The sequence below is a fragment of the Lithobates pipiens genome, unplaced genomic scaffold, assembly GCF_037356315.1.
Source record: "Lithobates pipiens isolate NorthernLeopardFrog02 unplaced genomic scaffold, aLitPip1_a1.2 Scaffold_30, whole genome shotgun sequence".
Classification (NCBI taxonomy): Eukaryota; Metazoa; Chordata; class Amphibia; order Anura; family Ranidae; genus Lithobates; species Lithobates pipiens.
In genome coordinates, this window is record NW_027507791.1 from 42,544,215 (window position 1) to 42,560,412 (window position 16,198).

At 42.7% G+C, this 16,198-nt stretch overlaps 1 protein-coding gene across 1 annotated transcript in view; it reads right to left on the bottom strand.

Annotated features, from left to right (window-relative positions):
- Positions 1-381: 381 nt before the first annotated feature.
- The window catches only part of CASQ1 (calsequestrin 1), a 103,573-nt gene continuing 87,756 nt past the window's right edge, over positions 382-16,198 (bottom strand). Inside the window, exons 7-11 of the mRNA XM_077464096.1 lie at positions 14,568-14,613; positions 12,257-12,311; positions 9,360-9,460; positions 6,839-6,913; positions 382-1,680 (exon numbers count right to left, since the gene is read on the bottom strand). Coding sequence (XP_077320222.1) covers positions 1,426-1,680; positions 6,839-6,913; positions 9,360-9,460; positions 12,257-12,311; positions 14,568-14,613 — 532 coding nt within the window. The 3' untranslated portion in view covers positions 382-1,425. The remainder of the gene's footprint in view (positions 1,681-6,838; positions 6,914-9,359; positions 9,461-12,256; positions 12,312-14,567; positions 14,614-16,198) is intronic.

The following is a 16,198-nucleotide window of genomic DNA, read 5'->3' on the forward strand; positions in this document are numbered from 1 at the left end:
TGATATTAGTGGAAGAAATAATGCTGCATCGTTGGCGTCAATGGGCGGAATAGTGCCCCATCATTGGTGTCAGTGGAAGAAATAGTACCCTCTCGTTGGTATTAGTTGAAGAAATAGTGCCCCACTTTCAGTGGGAGGAATAGGGCCTCATCGTTTATGTCAGTAGGAGTATCAATGCCCCATTGTTAGTGTCATCGGGAGGAATAGTGCCTCATTGGTGTCAGTGTGAGGAATTATCTTCTACTCATGGTAGCAGTGGTAGAAATAGTGCCCCAAAGGGCAGATGAAGGCAAGCACAGGGCCGCAGATTGGAGACCACTGCTAGAAACTATGACGGAAACCCTTAAAAAACAGAAAAAGAAAAAATGACACGTACACAGATTGGATGTTACTGATTTTTGTTTTTCTTATCAGTTGCAAATTGTGGGAAGAAGATCACAGAAGATAAACATTTAAGACCTTGCGAGTGATGCTTGAGGTTTTGCCTTAGGTTCTTTGACAAGTGGGCAACAATATATATTTTTTTCTTTTCATAAGACATAAAATGTCGGGGAAAAAAATCAAAATGTCCAAAGAATAAAATCACGTGAAAGGGCAATAAAGTCCAAATTCTTGGCCCACTTAGGAGACGATTGGAGGTGAGATCGATGAGGAGACATCACTTCTCGAACATGTAAAAGATCTTCTTTCTTTTTTTTTTTTTTTTTTATGGTACTTGGCCAACAAAAAAAAAAAAAAACAGTTGACATGCTACTGTGATAGGCAACCTTTCTGTCATCTGTTATACAACAATGCCAACGAAGGCCAAGACCCGCATATGATGGGATTCACGTGTTTTGCGCGTCTTGCGTTGGCGGATATCACGGTGGATTCGATTGGCCTTTTCTGGAAATGGCGGACCTGTGAACTCAAGTCCTCAACCTGCACTTTTGGTGACCGTTGTTGAGCGTTTTTGGACAAGAGTTGCAGGTTAGGTAGGAACTCTTTGATTATCTGAGCTATTTCTTAATGGATGACCAGAAAAAGTTTTTGGGGTTTTTTTTTTGGTCTTGAAAAATTATTTTTTTTGTTGGCTTGCTCGAACCAAGCAATTTTTGGATGAAAGTCTATTCTGATTGGCTTAAAAAGGTTTCTAGAGACCAGAAAGAGCTTCTGTAGTCCTCCCGGGGGGGGGGGGGGGGGGCTGTTGGTGAAAGGAAATCTCATTGGATTCCCCTTTTGTCTATAGCCCCAGGATCCGGAAAAAAAAAACTTTCAGTGGATTTTTTTTAAGGGTGTCGAAGATCGGTGTTGAGCTAATCGGAGAGGTTTAAAGATTTAAATTAATAACCAAGAATTCATATAAAAATATGTTGTTACTAAAGTCAGATTTTGACATTTTAATATATAAACTAGTTAGATGCTAACGACTTTTTTGATGACTGTTTAGTCATCGTCATCATCATCATCATCGTCATCATCGTCATCATCGTCATCATCATCGTCATCATCATCGTCGTCGTCATCATCGTCATCATCATCGTCGTCGTCATCATCGTCATCATCATCGTCGTCATCATCGTCATCATCATCATCTTCAGTGTTGATTTCACCCTCCAGAACATCTTCAATCCAGTCTTCCAGCTCGTCGGCGGTAGGCAGGTCCTCTTCATCATCCATGTCCATCCAAACGCTATCAGCCTGCAGAAGGAACAACAGATCGTGTTAGAGTTCAAAGTGTTGAGCGGTTTTCTTACCACTATTTTAAAGTTGAACTCCAGGCACTGGGGAACGCTCGTTGGCAATATCAGCAATGTGCAGCAGAGCCGGTCCCGGTGATGTGCCAACAGCATCTGCCTTGACGGGTGGAAGGTGGCCTGGCTGGTCCGAGCCCAAATGGGGAGATCTCTAGAAGGATGGCGTGTCCCTATCCTTTCCCTACTGGAACCTTTCCCTGCTGCTAATCACTGTCCCTGCCAGGTGGCCTGTCCATACACTACCCCCTTTTGGGTGAGGAGCTGTTGTCATTCAAGCAAAGTAGGGCTGGACAGGGGCTTGCCAGCATGCTTAGCGTGGTTAGGGACAAGAGGAAGGGCTTCCAATATAAGGGGACTGGCAGGATCAAAGGGTCTTTACTGAGCCTTCCACTACTAGTTTTATTCAGCAGTCATGCAGCCACATGGCTGCTCTTCCCATCCTTCTCCCCGGGTGCAGGGGACATAGTTGCACTGCCTGACCGTAAGCCCCAATCTGCGGGGGGCGGAGACTACTCTTTTGAGTGGGCCGCCTGTGAGGAGCCGCTTTTAATCAAACAGGGCAGGACTGGACAGGGGAATGCCAGCTTTTGACATCACCTGCAAAATGATGCTGGCATGTAGCTGCTTTAGTGCCTGGCGTAGTTAGGAACAGGATGGGGTTCCTATACAAGAGAAATGGCAGATCCCGAGCTCTGTTCTGTGGGGGGGCGGTGACCACTCTTTTGAGCGTACCGCCTGTGAGGAGCTTCTGTCAATCAAACAGGGCAGGACTGGACAGGGGAATGCCAGCTTGTGACATCACCTGCAAAATGACCACACTGGCATGGAGCTGCTTCAGTGCCTGGCGTAGTTAGGAACAGAATGGGGTTCCTATACAAGAGAAATGGCAAGATCATCAGGTCTTTACTAGGCCTTCCGCTACTAGTTTTATTCAGCAGTCATGCAACCTGGCAGACCTTCTTCCCATCTTTCTTTCCAAGTGCAGGGGACATAGTTGCCTTGGCAGACCCTGAGCTCTGTTCTGTGGGGGGCGGTGACCACTCTTTTGAGCGTACCGCCTGTGAGGAGCTTCTGTCAATCAAACAGGGCTGGACTGGACAGTGGAACGCCAGATTGTGACGTCACATACAAAATGACCACACTGGCATGGAGCTGCTTCAGTGCCTGGCGGAGTTAGGAACAGGATGGGGTTCCTATACAAGAGAAATGGCAGATCCCGAGCTCTGTTCTGTGGGGGGCGGTGACCACTCTTTTGCGCGTACCGCCTGTGAGGAGCTTCTATCAATCAAATAGGGCATGGCTGGACAGGGGAATGCCAGGTTGTGACATCACCTGCAAAATGACCACGCTGGCATGGAGCTGCTTCAGTGCCTGGCGGAGTTAGGAACAGGATGGGGTTCCTATACAAGAGAAATGGCAGATCCCGAGCTCTGTTCTGTGGGGGGCGGTGACCACGCTTTTGAGTGTACCACCTGTGAGGAGCTTCTGTCAATCAAACAGGGCCGGAATGGGCAGTGGAATGCCAGATTGTGATATCACCTGCAAAATGACCACACTGGCATGGAGCTGCTTCAGTGCCTGGCGTAGTTAGGAACAGGATGGGGTTCCTATACAAGAGAAATGGCAAGATCATCAGGTGTTTACTAGGCCTTCCGCTACTAGTTTTATTCAGCAGTCATGCAACCTGGCAGACCTTCTTCCCATCTTTCTTTCCAAGTGCAGGGGACATAGTTGCCTTGACTGACCCTGAGCTCTGTTCTGTGGGGGGGGCTGTGACCACTCTTTTGAGCGTACCGCCTGTGAGGAGCTTGTATCAATCAAACAGGGCCAGACTGGACAGGGGAACGCCAGATTGTGACGTCACATGCAAAATGACCACGCTGGCATGGAGCTGCTTCAGTGCCTGGCGTAGTTAGGAACAGGATGGGGTTCCTATACAAGGGAAATGGCAGATCCCGAGCTCTGTTCTGTGGGGGGCGGTGACCACGCTTTTGAGCGTACCACCTGTGAGGAGCTTCTGTCAATCAAACAGGGCCGGACTGGACAGTGGAATGCCAGATTGTGACCATGCTGGCATGGAGCTGCTTCAGTGCCTGGCATAGTTAAGAACAGGATGGGGACATAGTTGCCTTGGCTGACCCTGAGCTCTGTTCTGTGGGGGGGCGGTGACCACTCTTTTGAGCGTACCGCCTGTGAGGAGCTTCTATCAATCAAATAGGGCAGGGCTGGACAGGGGCGGGCCAGCCTATGACGTCACATGCAAGGATTTGCTTCCATGGTTAGCGTGGTCAGGAGCAAACAGGAAAGGCTTCCTATGCAAAGTGTCTGACAGGATCAGCAGGCCTTTATTGAGCCTTCTACTCCTTATCTAAACAAAAGCTACATATATGTTAACTGTGGGGGAGAAGGCAATGTAAGCCTGGATTTTTATGATTAACGTGAAGAATATATATGACGCTAGGTCCACTTAGAGCATTTCCTGATCTAGACGGGCCGAGCTGTCACAACAAAGGATATGCGCACACAGCTGAGGCTTTACTGTTAAATGGCACAGCTGTCTCTTCTTCAGATTATGGCCGGTCCCCAGCACGGCGCAGAGTCGCGCCACATTACAAGGAAGACACGAGGCAGCGGGAGCGAGAGCTGTAATTATTCTCCGGTGAAAGGACACAATGGAGCTCTGGGATGAAAGGGCACCGAATGGAAAAGGATAATGGCAGGTACAACAAAGGAACATTGAGGAAGCTTTCATCAGGCACATGTAGGGGGAAAAAAAGAAGCGCAAAAAACACAACAAAAATGTTCTGTCTCCAAGCAGATGAGGGACGAGAATGAAAGACTGATTAAAAGGCCAGACAGTAGGCCTTGTGAGATGTTGGGCTGATTGTCATATTGGGGCACATGTCTAAGCCACATGATTACATCCGTGATTCATCATGAGACAGCTGGTTGATTAAAACGAAGGTCCGGGTCTGGAGTATAATTACGGATGGGTCACACTGGAGAAATGTGACGCGTAGGACATGCCCCAGCAGTGATCATGAAAAGATCAGGATAGGGTTGCCACATCACTCTGGTTGGGGGTCAATGAAGATCATAGGTCATGGTGACCTCTTCTAGTAGCTATCAAAAAGAATGATTCAACAATGTTGGAATGTCTTCTTCAGGTAACCCTGTCATCAGATATATTCCTTTACGACAAAGCCCAACAACTGTGAATTTACAAGAAAACACCCCCCCAAAATGCAAGCATTAAATGTTTGTTAACTCTGAGGCAGGGGTCTCCAAACAAAGGTCATGGGGGCCAACTATAACCACTGGAAGTAGAAAGTGAGAAAAAACAATGCCCCATCTTTGGTCTCAGTAAGAGGAACTGTGCCCCATAGTTGGTGTCATTAGGAGGAATTGTACCCCTTTGTTGGTGTTAATGGGGAGAATTATGCCCCAATGCAGGTATCGGAGGATGAAATATTGCCCCAAGGGCCAGATAAAAGTCAGCAAAGGGTTCATCCGGCCTCAGGCCGCAGTTTGGAGACCACAGCTCTAAAGGTTATGTAATAAGGTGTAATATTTACCCTTACCTTCGTTTCTGCAGGCCACCTAAGCAACCAGTCCCCTGAAGCCTCTTCCATAAGGTGCTCCAGGCCACGGTCCCATGATGTATCAAGCACAATTTAGGGCCAATAGCCTTGAAATGTATGTGATAATACTTACTTTACTCCTTGCCAGGGCATGCTCCAGGCCACAGTCCCATGATGACGTCATCAAGTGCAATTTAGGGCCAATAGCCTTGAAATGTATGTGATAATACTTACCTTACTCCTTGATTGGGCATGCTCCAGGCCAAGGTCCCATGGTGTATCAAGTACAATTTAGGGCCAATAGCCTTAAAATGTATGTGATAATACTTACCTTACTCCTTGCTTGGGCATGCTCCAGGCCAAGGTCCCATGATGTATCAAGTACAATTTAGGGCCAATAGCCTTAAAATGTATGTGATAATACTTACCTTACTCCTTGCTAGGGCATGCTCCAGGCCATGGTCCCATGATGACGTCATCAAGTGCCATTTAGGGCCAATAGCCTTGAAATGTATGTGATAATACTTACCTTACTCCTTGCTAGGGCATGCTCCAGGCCACAGTCCCATGATGACGTCATCAAGTGCAATTTAGGGCCAATAGCCTTGAAATGTATGTGATAATACTTACCTTACTCCTTGCTAGGGCATGCTCCAGGCCACGGTCCCATGATGACGTCATCAAGTGCAATTTAGGGCCAATAGCCTTGAACTGTATGTGATAATACTTACCTTACTCCTTGCCAGGGCAGGCTTTAGTGCTGTCCTCCGCTACCGCTTGTGAGGGGGGTCCTTTGCCATTCTTATGTGCAGATGGAGGCCTTGGCCCTATCTTGTACCTGATGACATCATCATGGGACCGTAGCCTGGAGCAGCTTATAGAAGAGGTTTCAGGAGACTGGTTGCTTAGATAGGGGAAAGCTGGCAGAAGCAAAGGGTAATTATTACACCTTATTTCTCAAACCCTAGCGTTAACGATATTTTAGCGCTTGCATTTTGTGGGGGAGGGTATTGTTTTTGTAATTCCTAGTTGGGCTTTAACATAAAGGAATATACAGTATCTTACGACGGGTCCACCCGACATTCCAACATTATTGAATCGTTCTTTTCTGGAAGACTGGAAGAGGTCACCATGACTGATCTACATTGAACCCAAACCAGAGAGGTGTGGCACTCCTACCCTGATCTTTCATGATCACCGCCGGGGCATGTCCTACCTGTCACATGTCTCCAGTGTGACCCATTCCTTCGTATCTTCCAGACCTGCACCTCTGCTTTAATGTTTTTGGACAGACAGAAGAGGACAGAGAGGGGAATCAGAGAACCAAACAAAGATATAAAAATGTATAAGCAAATAATCAAGCCATTATATCAAAGGAATCGTTTGATGCTACGAACTATAGTACATCAAGGAACACAAAACTGGGTACTGTTTAGCCTGTAATATGGCACTGTCATTTATTAAAATAAAAAAAAATGGCAGTTGTGCACTAGTCATATGTGAAATCCATTTCCTACTTACATCAGTCACATTCACCACGCCGATATGAGGGCGAGACAGGTCGATGCCAAATTTCTCTTCCCAGTAGGGGATCAGCTGAAAAGGAGAAAAAAAAGACAAGGGGGGGTTTATTAAAGGGTGCACAAATTTCACTCACGTCTCTCTCAGTTGGCATTCCCACACTCCCAGAGCATGCAAAGCCTGCCAAAAAAACCCGCCGAGGACATGTCGTCCAGCTATTGTCAACCAACTGCCACAGTTCTGTTGCCCCGCCTGTGGTTCAGCTAGAATGGAGCTTTTGTTGCCCCCACGCCTCGGAGCCTTCGCTAAGTCCCCCGGAAAAGAGATTGCGACGCAACAGCAAAGAAGACGCGCTGCTGTCATTTTCAGGGTGCTAATTGTGTGGATTCATAGCGATGCCGCCCGCAGTACGAAGGGATACGATAATGAACTGGGCTGACACAGATGAAATTACTTTGAAGGGAATTTTTTTTTTGTTTCTTTATTGGAATGGGTTTTTAAGCGCATCGCATTTTATAACCTGTGGTGAGAAAGGAAGCTTAAAAAAATAGCCATATGTCCTAGTGCTGCCCACCCAAACCTCTGGGAGCTGTTTTTGTATCATCATAGGCAAAGGTTCAGATATTCGCTGTAACGGTGCAACCCAAAGATTTAAAATTTTAGCAACTTAAGGCTGAATTCCAGGTATGGGTTTATTTATTGCTTGGGCTTATCTAAGTATACATTTTCCATACCTGTCGGACTCCTGTGGAAGTGGTGTCCATGTCAAATGGCAGGCTGCCCTGCTGCACAGCTGGCGAGGGGTATGGGTGCCATTCAGAGAACACCTTGGATTTTACGCAAAGAATGCAAACCACTCTCTGATTGGAGGAGATGGAGAGGCGGGGGGGCAGAGACGTCACAATCTCCACCTTGTCTAATCAGGGAATGGCTTGTATTCATTGAGAAAAAAAAAAAAAGACGTTCCCTGAATGGTGCCCATGCAAATGAGTTCACTATACAGCATGGCTGCTGCTCACCACATGATCTGGAAGACAGTGAGGATCATTGTAGTAGTGGCGGCTACTACTGTGATGATCTGCTTCCACAAGGATCCAGCAGGTTTGGAATATGTATACTGTACTTGAATTGGTCCAAACTGGACCAATGTAACTGCAAAAAAATGCAAAAAAAAATAAAAAATCAGCTCTGAGTTGAAAAAAGATCCCCTAATGCAGGGATAGGCAACCTTGGCCCTCCAGCTGTGGTGAAACTACAAGTCCCATGAGACATTGCAAGACCCTGACCATCACAGGCATGACTCCCAGAGGCATGATGGGATTTGTAGTTTTTAACACAGCTGGAGTGTCGAGGTTACCTACCCCTGCCCTAATGTGTGTGGCCACTTTTGGAGGTCACAAAAGCTTCCTCAGAGCTGGTATAATGTATGGAATGGTTCCTAGAGCTGCAAACTGTGAGTTGGACCCGAATATTGTGGAGCCATTTAAATCTCATTGCACCCTTTAAAGACCACCACAAACCATAGTTCTGACTTCTTAATGAACTCTGAAGTACTCTCCCAATTTTACCAAAATTTGGGGAAAATAAGAACTCTTAATTTCAATTATAAGTTGTCACTGGCCTAATGGTTTGGGTGAAGTATACTTAAATTTGATCCAAGCTGGACCAATGTAACTTTGCACAAAAAAAAAATCAGCTCTAAGTTTAAAAAAAAAAGATCCACCAATGCAGGGGTAGGCAACCTTGGCCCTCCAGCTGTGGTGAAACTACAAGTCCCATGATACATTGCAAGACCCTGACCATCACAGGCATGACTCCCAGAGGCAGAGGCATGATGGGATTTGTAGTTTTTACCACAACTGGAGAGTTACCTACCCCTGTCCTAATGTGTGTGGCCAATTTCGAGAGGATTCGCAATCGCAAAAGCTTCCTCAGGGCTGGTATATTGTATGCACTGGTTTCTAAAGCTGCAAACTGTGAGCTGGACTTTAATATTGTGGAGCCATTAAAAACCAATGCACCCTTAAAAGACCACCACAAACCATAATTCTGCCTTCTTTATTAATCTGAAGCAATCTGAAGTAATATTTATCTGAAGCAATTTTGCCAAAATGTTGGGAACATAAAAAACTCCCAATTCCAATTATTCCTAGTCACTGGCCTAATGAATTAACTGTTTTCCTGAATAGCCTCATAAACAATGGTCCAGTTGGATCCTAAATGTTGAATGACAATAAGTAGTTCTTAAATACAAACTATTTGGAACAGATAGCGATATCTGATAATGTTTAAATGCCAAATTTACTACCGTCAAAGGAAATATAGAAATTATATAGCCTGTTTTCTGAGATCCTATATTGGGTCAAATTGAAATTGCTATTGCACGTTAACTTTTTTATTTCACTGATAACATTAGCCCTTTGGGGACTGGTAATACGCATTGAGGTGAACAGTTCAACAAAGCACAAAATTTAATTATTTGGGTGTCTACTCTATGGCAATATTTATTTAATATTTTTACCAGTGGGAAGTCCTCGGGGTCAATCCAGATAATGCTAAGTTCAGGGTTATCGGTATTGTCCTCTGCAACATCCTTGATGATCTCCAAAAACTCATAACCATCTGTTTAAAAACAAAACAAAAAAACATCAGTTAGACAACAACATCCTTTAAAGGTTTAAAATATATGAAAATTAAATTGTATTTCAAGAATTTTTTTTTTTTTAAGGGTAGGGAAGCCTTAGAAAATGTTTAAGATTTTCTATAGTTTTGTGTATGTGCCCTGGTTGTGAAGACTTCCCTTCTGGAGGAACAACAGAAAGAGTGTAAAATATCTCCAAAGTGAGGGGAAGCGAATCCAAAACAGGTCAAAAGGAGTTTAGAAGTAGGTGTGAAGGAAGTCAGAAAGAGCTCAGAACCAAGTCAGGATCAGGTCACAAGGAACTCAGAACCAGACCATCAGCAGTTCAGAAGGTGGTCTGAAGCAAGTCACAAGCAAGTCGGAAGGAAGGCACAGGTCAGTAGGAGCTTAGGAGGATGTCAGAAGCAGGTCAGAAAGTAGTCAGAAGAAGGTTGAAGGTCAGAAGCAGCTCTAGAAGATGTAAGAAGCAGGTAAGAAGGTAGTTAGAAGACAGTCATGGGTCAGAAAGCGGCACAGTGGTGTAGTGGTGAGCACTCTCGCCTAGCAGTAAGAAGGGTCACTGGTTTGAATCCCAACCATGATACTACCGGCCTGGATGTTTGCATGTTCTCCCTGTGCCTGCGTGGGTTTCCTCCCACAATCCAAAGACATGCAGGTAGGTTAATTGGATTCTGTCCAAAATTGGCCCTAGTATATGAATGTCGACCTTGGACTGTGGGCTCCTTGACGGTAGGGACCGATGTGAGTGTGCAATGTACAGCGATAGGGACAATTGTAGACACTCACTCAGGATGGACTGGTGTCTTTATTCAACCTTACTAACTATGAAACTATGAGAAAGAAGGAGCGGGGTAAGAAACAGGACAGAAGGAACTCAAAGGGTTTTCAGAAGCAGGTAAGAATGTAGTTAGAAGACAGTCATGGGTCAGAAAGAAGGAGGTAAGAGGCAGGACAGAAGGAACTCAAATGGCTTTCAGAAGCAGGTAAGAATGTAGTTAGTGCCCGTTCACACTACCGCGACTTGTCAGGCGACTTAGCCGCCTGACAAGTCGTGCTCCGTTTTGTACTATGGAACCGTTCTAATAGGAATGACTCAAGTCGCTCCGACTTAGAAAAAGGTTCCTGTACTATTTTTGGGGTGACTTCAGGCGACTTACATTGACTTCTATACAGGAGTCATTTTGCAAGTCGCCGCTGAAGTTGTGTGCAGGTCGCGTCTGTGAGTCGCGCTGCAAGTCGCGTCGCCCCTGTGTGAACGGGCACTAAGAAGACAGTCATGGGTCAGACAGAAGGAGGTAGGAAGCAGAATAGAAAGAACTCAAAGGGCTTTCAGAAGCAGGTAAGAAGGTAGTTAGAAGACAGTCATGGGTCAGAAAGAAGGAGCTAAGAGGCAGGACAGAAGGAACTCAAATGGCTTTCAGAAGCGGGTAAGAAGGTAGTTAGAAGAATTGGGTAAGATAGAAGAAGAAGCAGGTCAGAAGCTTGGGAGGATGTTAAATGCAGATCAGAAGATAGTCAGAAGAAAGTTGCAGGTCAGAAGGAGGTAAGAAGCATGTCAGAAGTAAGCCAAGGGGCTGTCATAAGCAGGTCAAAAGGTAGACAGGAGAAGATTGAATGTCAGAAGGAGCTAGGAGAATATCAGATGGTAGTTAAAAGAAGGTCATGGGTCAGAAAGAAGGAGCTAAGAAGCAGGTCGGTAGATATTTGGGAAGATGTCAGAAGCAGATCAGAAGAAGGCTTCAGGTCAGAAGAAAGTAAGAAGCAGGTCAGAAGGAACGCAAGGTGCTGTCAGAAGCAGGTAAGAAGGTAGTTAGAAGATGGTCATGGGTCAGAAAGAAGGAGGTGAGAAGAAGCTTTGAAGAAAGTCAGAAGGTAGTTAGAGGAAGGTTTCAGGTCAGAAGGAACTCAAGGGGCTTTGAGAAGAAGGCCAGAAGATAGAAGAAGAAGGCCATGGGTCAGAAAGAAGGAGGTAAGAAGCAGGTGAGAAGAAGCTTGGAAGGATGTCAGAAGCAAATCAGAAGGTAGTTAGAGGAAGGTTTCAGGTTAGAAGGAACTCAAGGGGCTTTGAGAAGAAGGCCAGAAGATAGAAGAAGAAGGCCATGGGTCAGAAAGAAGGAGGTAAGAAGCAGGTGAGAAGAAGCTTGGAAGGATGTCAGAAGCAAATCAGAAGGTAGTTAGAGGAAGGTTTCAGGTCAGAAGGAACTCAAGGGGCTTTGAGAAGAAGGTCAGAAGATAGAAGAAGGTCATGGGTCAAAAAGATCCAGGATGAAGTACATCATAAGGAGCTCAAGGTGCTGTCAGAAGCAGGTCAGTAGGTAGTTAGAAAAAGGGTCATGGATCAGAAAGAAGGAGGTAAGAAGCAATGCAGAAGAAGCTTGGAAATAGGATGTAAGAAACAGGCCAGAAGGAAACAAACATTTCAAAATAGTATTTAAAAAAACCTCTAAATGCAGTGAAAAGTGTTCTGTACATCCTCATCTATACCACCACCACTTAAATTGTGATTTGTAATTTTACAATACTGTAGAATGGTGTTGATGAGAATCCGGGGGTGGTTTACAATCAGAAGCTTTTACAGCAATCTTTTATGCGTAACATTTCAAGCGTTTCTATTTGGTGATTTTCACTTATGATCGTACAATGAATGTCAAGTAGGGAGACGGTGGAGCATCAGAACACAAACAGATTACGAGGGAATGGGCTCAATCTGCATGCTCAGGATTTGTCATTTAGTTGTAAAAAAAAAAAAAAAAAAATGTTAAACTTTAATACATTACCAGGATCATCCTCCTCTGCAAAAGCAACAATGTGGATTCCATTCAAGTCATCTTCCTACAAGGGATAACAGAACATGATCGCTAAATGTCTTGTTTTAGGAGAATGACACATTGTATCCCACTGGGGAGATTTCCCTTCACTTCCTATCACAGAAACACAACAGGAAATGAGAGGAATCTCTTCAACGTGAGGGACATTCCAACCTGGACAAATGTCAACAAAACTGGTGTCCACCATGGAGAACTTCCTCTCTGTCCCAGAAATAATGACTACCAGGACAGAGAGGGTAAATATCCCCGGGGAGAACGTGGACAGCAATAAAATGTAATCCTTCCCCACGCCCTCCAAAACTACACAAAATGTTTTGGTTTTCAATATACTTTAATCTAGAACAAGGGTCTCCTTTGCTTGCTTTTATCTGGCTCTTGGGGCATTATTCCCTCTCTCCTTTAGAAAAAGTGGGGTATAGTTCCTGCCACTGACACCGACAATGGGGCACTATTCTTCCCACTGGTACCAGTGATGGGGTACTATCCCTCCCACTGACACCAATGAATGGGCACTATTACTGACCCCAATGATGGGACATTATTCCTCATACTGACACCAATGATGGGGCACTATTCCTCCCACTGACCCCAATGATGGGGCCTGATTACTGACACCAATAATAGGACATTATTCCTTCCACTGACATCAATGATGGGACACTATTCCTCCCACTAACACCAATGATGGGACATTATTCCTCATACTGACACCAATGATGGGGCACTATTCCTCCCACTGACACCAATGATGGGGCACGATTACTGACACCAATAATAGGACACTATTCCTTCCACTGACATCAATGATGGGACACTATTCCTCCCACTGACTCCAATGATGGGGCACTATTCCTCCCACTGACCCCAATGAAGGGGACATTATTCCTCCCACTGACACCAATGATGGGGCACGATTACTGACACCAATAATAGGACACTATTCCTTCCACTGAAATCCATGATGAGGCACTATTCCTCCCACTGACATCAATGATGGGACACTATTCCTCCCACTGACTCCAATGATGGGGCACTATTCCTCCCACTGACCCCAATGAAGGGGACATTATTCCTCCCACTGACACCAATGATGGGGCACGATTACTGACACCAATAATAGGACACTATTCCTTCCACTGAAATCCATGATGAGGCACTATTCCTCCCACTGACGCCAATGATGGGACATTATTCCTCCCACTGATACCAATGATGGAACACTATTCCTTCCACTGGCATCAATGATGGAGTGCTTTTCCTCCCACTGACACCAATGATGGGGGACACTTACTCCTCCTAATACCGATGATGGGGCATTGTTTAATCCCACTGACACCAGGACATTTTCATCCCCCACTGGTCACAGTCCAGCCCCCCTAAAGCTTGGAGGACAGTAAACTGGCCCTTTGTTTAAAAAGTTTGGAGACCCCTGATTTAGAACAGTCTTTTTTAAACTGGGGTTCCTCCAAAGCAACCTTTTACCCCAAAGGAACCCCGAAAAATAATTCCCAGGTCTTAGGGAACTCACACCAAAACCAGTTCATTGGGGGTCAATGGGAAAAATTGCCCCCTTCAAAAAAGATCCTCTGTGTCATGCTGTTGGCTTTCCCAAGTGATGTTGGCCCTGGAACTATGCAGGCACCATGAAATCGGAGGACAATCAACCACAGGCTGAAGGAACCCCCCAACAACCTCTGAAGGAACCCCCAACAACCTCTGAAGGAACCCCCAACAACCTCGGAAGGAACCCAAGTTGAAAATGGCTTCTGCAGAAGTTGTGCTGGGTTCCTTGACTAACCACAAAGATAATCACTCATGTAAAGGTATTTTTCCTCCATCTGCCCAATAAAGTAAGTGGGCTCTTGTCCTATTGGCCATAAATATAAGAACCCCCCCCCCCCCACCGACCATCAATATCGGGGGCACTTTGTGATGACCACCAATGTGAGAGGCAGTTTACTACTAACCACCAATGTAAAGGGGTCTTTCACCATTAACCACTAATATAAGGGGACATTACATGTTACTTTTTGTTCCTGGGATTGTAGAAACGATCTTCTTTGGGTGTCAAATATTTTGGGTACCCCCAGATTCTATATTCATTAATTAATGATTATATCTAAAATTTCATTAATTACGCTGTACCATGAGCACTAATACTAAGCAGGGACCTCCCCCGAGACCTCAAGACTTTATCAAGGGCTCCTCTGTGTTGAAAAGGTTAAGAAGGATCTAGAAGGAAAAACACAAATATATTTACCCAGGTCTCATACATGCTGTCTGGCCTCAGTTTCCTCAGTGTTGGTCTGAAAAATACAAAAAAATAAATAAAAATGGAGGGATTTACAAAATATTCAACACATAAAGTATCTTTCGTCTGTTCTATTATTTTATTTTCTATTCTATTCTTTTCTATTCAATTCAAATTCATATGCATTCTATTTTAAATTAGAATTTCAGATGATAGTTATATTCTTTCTATTTTTTATTTTATTCTGTTCTTTTATTTTCCATTCTGTTTTTCTCTATTCTTTTATTTTCTATTTTATCCCTTTTTTCTATTCTTTTATTTTCTATTCTGTTCTGTTTTACACTATTAAATTACATTCTATTCTTTTATTTTCTATTGTATCCCTTTTTTTTCTATTCTATTTTTCTTCTATTCTTTTATTTTGTATTCTGGTCTGTTATACTCTATTCTATTCTATGCTTTTATTTTTTATTTTATCCCTTTTTTTCTATTCTTTTATTTTGTATTCTGTTCTGTTATACTGTAGTCTATTCTTTTATTTTCTATGTATCCCTTTTTTTCTATTCTATTTTTTTCTATTGTTTTATTTTGTATTCTGTTCTGTTTTACACTATAATATTCCATTCTATTCTTTTATTTTCTATTTTTTTTTCTATTCTATTTTTTTTTCTATTCTTTTATTTTGTATTCTGTTCTGTTTTACTCTATTCTATTCTTTTATTTTCTATTTTATCCCTTTTTTTCTATTCTTTTATTTTGCATTCTGTTCTGTTTTACACTATTATATTCCATTCTATTCTTTTATTTTCTATTTTATCCCTTTTTTTCTATTCTATTTTTTTCTATTCTTTTATTTTGTATTCTGTTCTCTTTTACACTATTATATTCCATTCTATTCTTTTATTTTCTATTTTATCCCTTTTTTTCAATTCTGTTTTTTTTTCTATTCTTTTATTTTGTATTCTGTTCTGTTTTACTCTATTCTACTATTTTATTTTCTATTTTATCCTTTTTTTTTTCTATTTTATTATTTTTTCTATTCATTTATTTTGTATTCTGTTCTGTTATACTGTAGTCTATTCTTTTATTTACTATGTATCCCTTTTTTTTTCTATTCTATTTTTTTTCTATTCTTTTATTTTGTATTCTGTTCTGTTTTACACTATACTATTCCATTCTATTCTTTTATTTTCTATTTTTTTCTATTCTTTTATTTAGTATTCTGTTCTGTTTTACTCTATTCTGTTCTTTTATTTTCTATTTTATCCCTTTTTTTCTATTCTTTTATTTTGTATTCTGTTCTGTTTTACACTATTATATTCCATTCTATTCTTTTATTTTCTATTTTATCCCTTTTTTCTATTCTATTTTTTTCTATTCTTTTATTTTGTATTCTGTTCTGTTTTACTCTATTCTATTCTTTTATTTTCTATGTTATCCCTTTTTTTCCTATTCTTTTATTTTGCATTCTGTTCTGTTTTACACTAATATATTACATTCTATTCTTTTATTTTCTATTTTATCCCTTTTTTCTATTCTATTTTTTTCTATTCTTTTATTTTGTATTCTGTTCTGTTTTACTCTATTCTATTCTTTTATTTTCTATTTTATCCCTTTTTTTCCTATTCTTTTATTTTGCC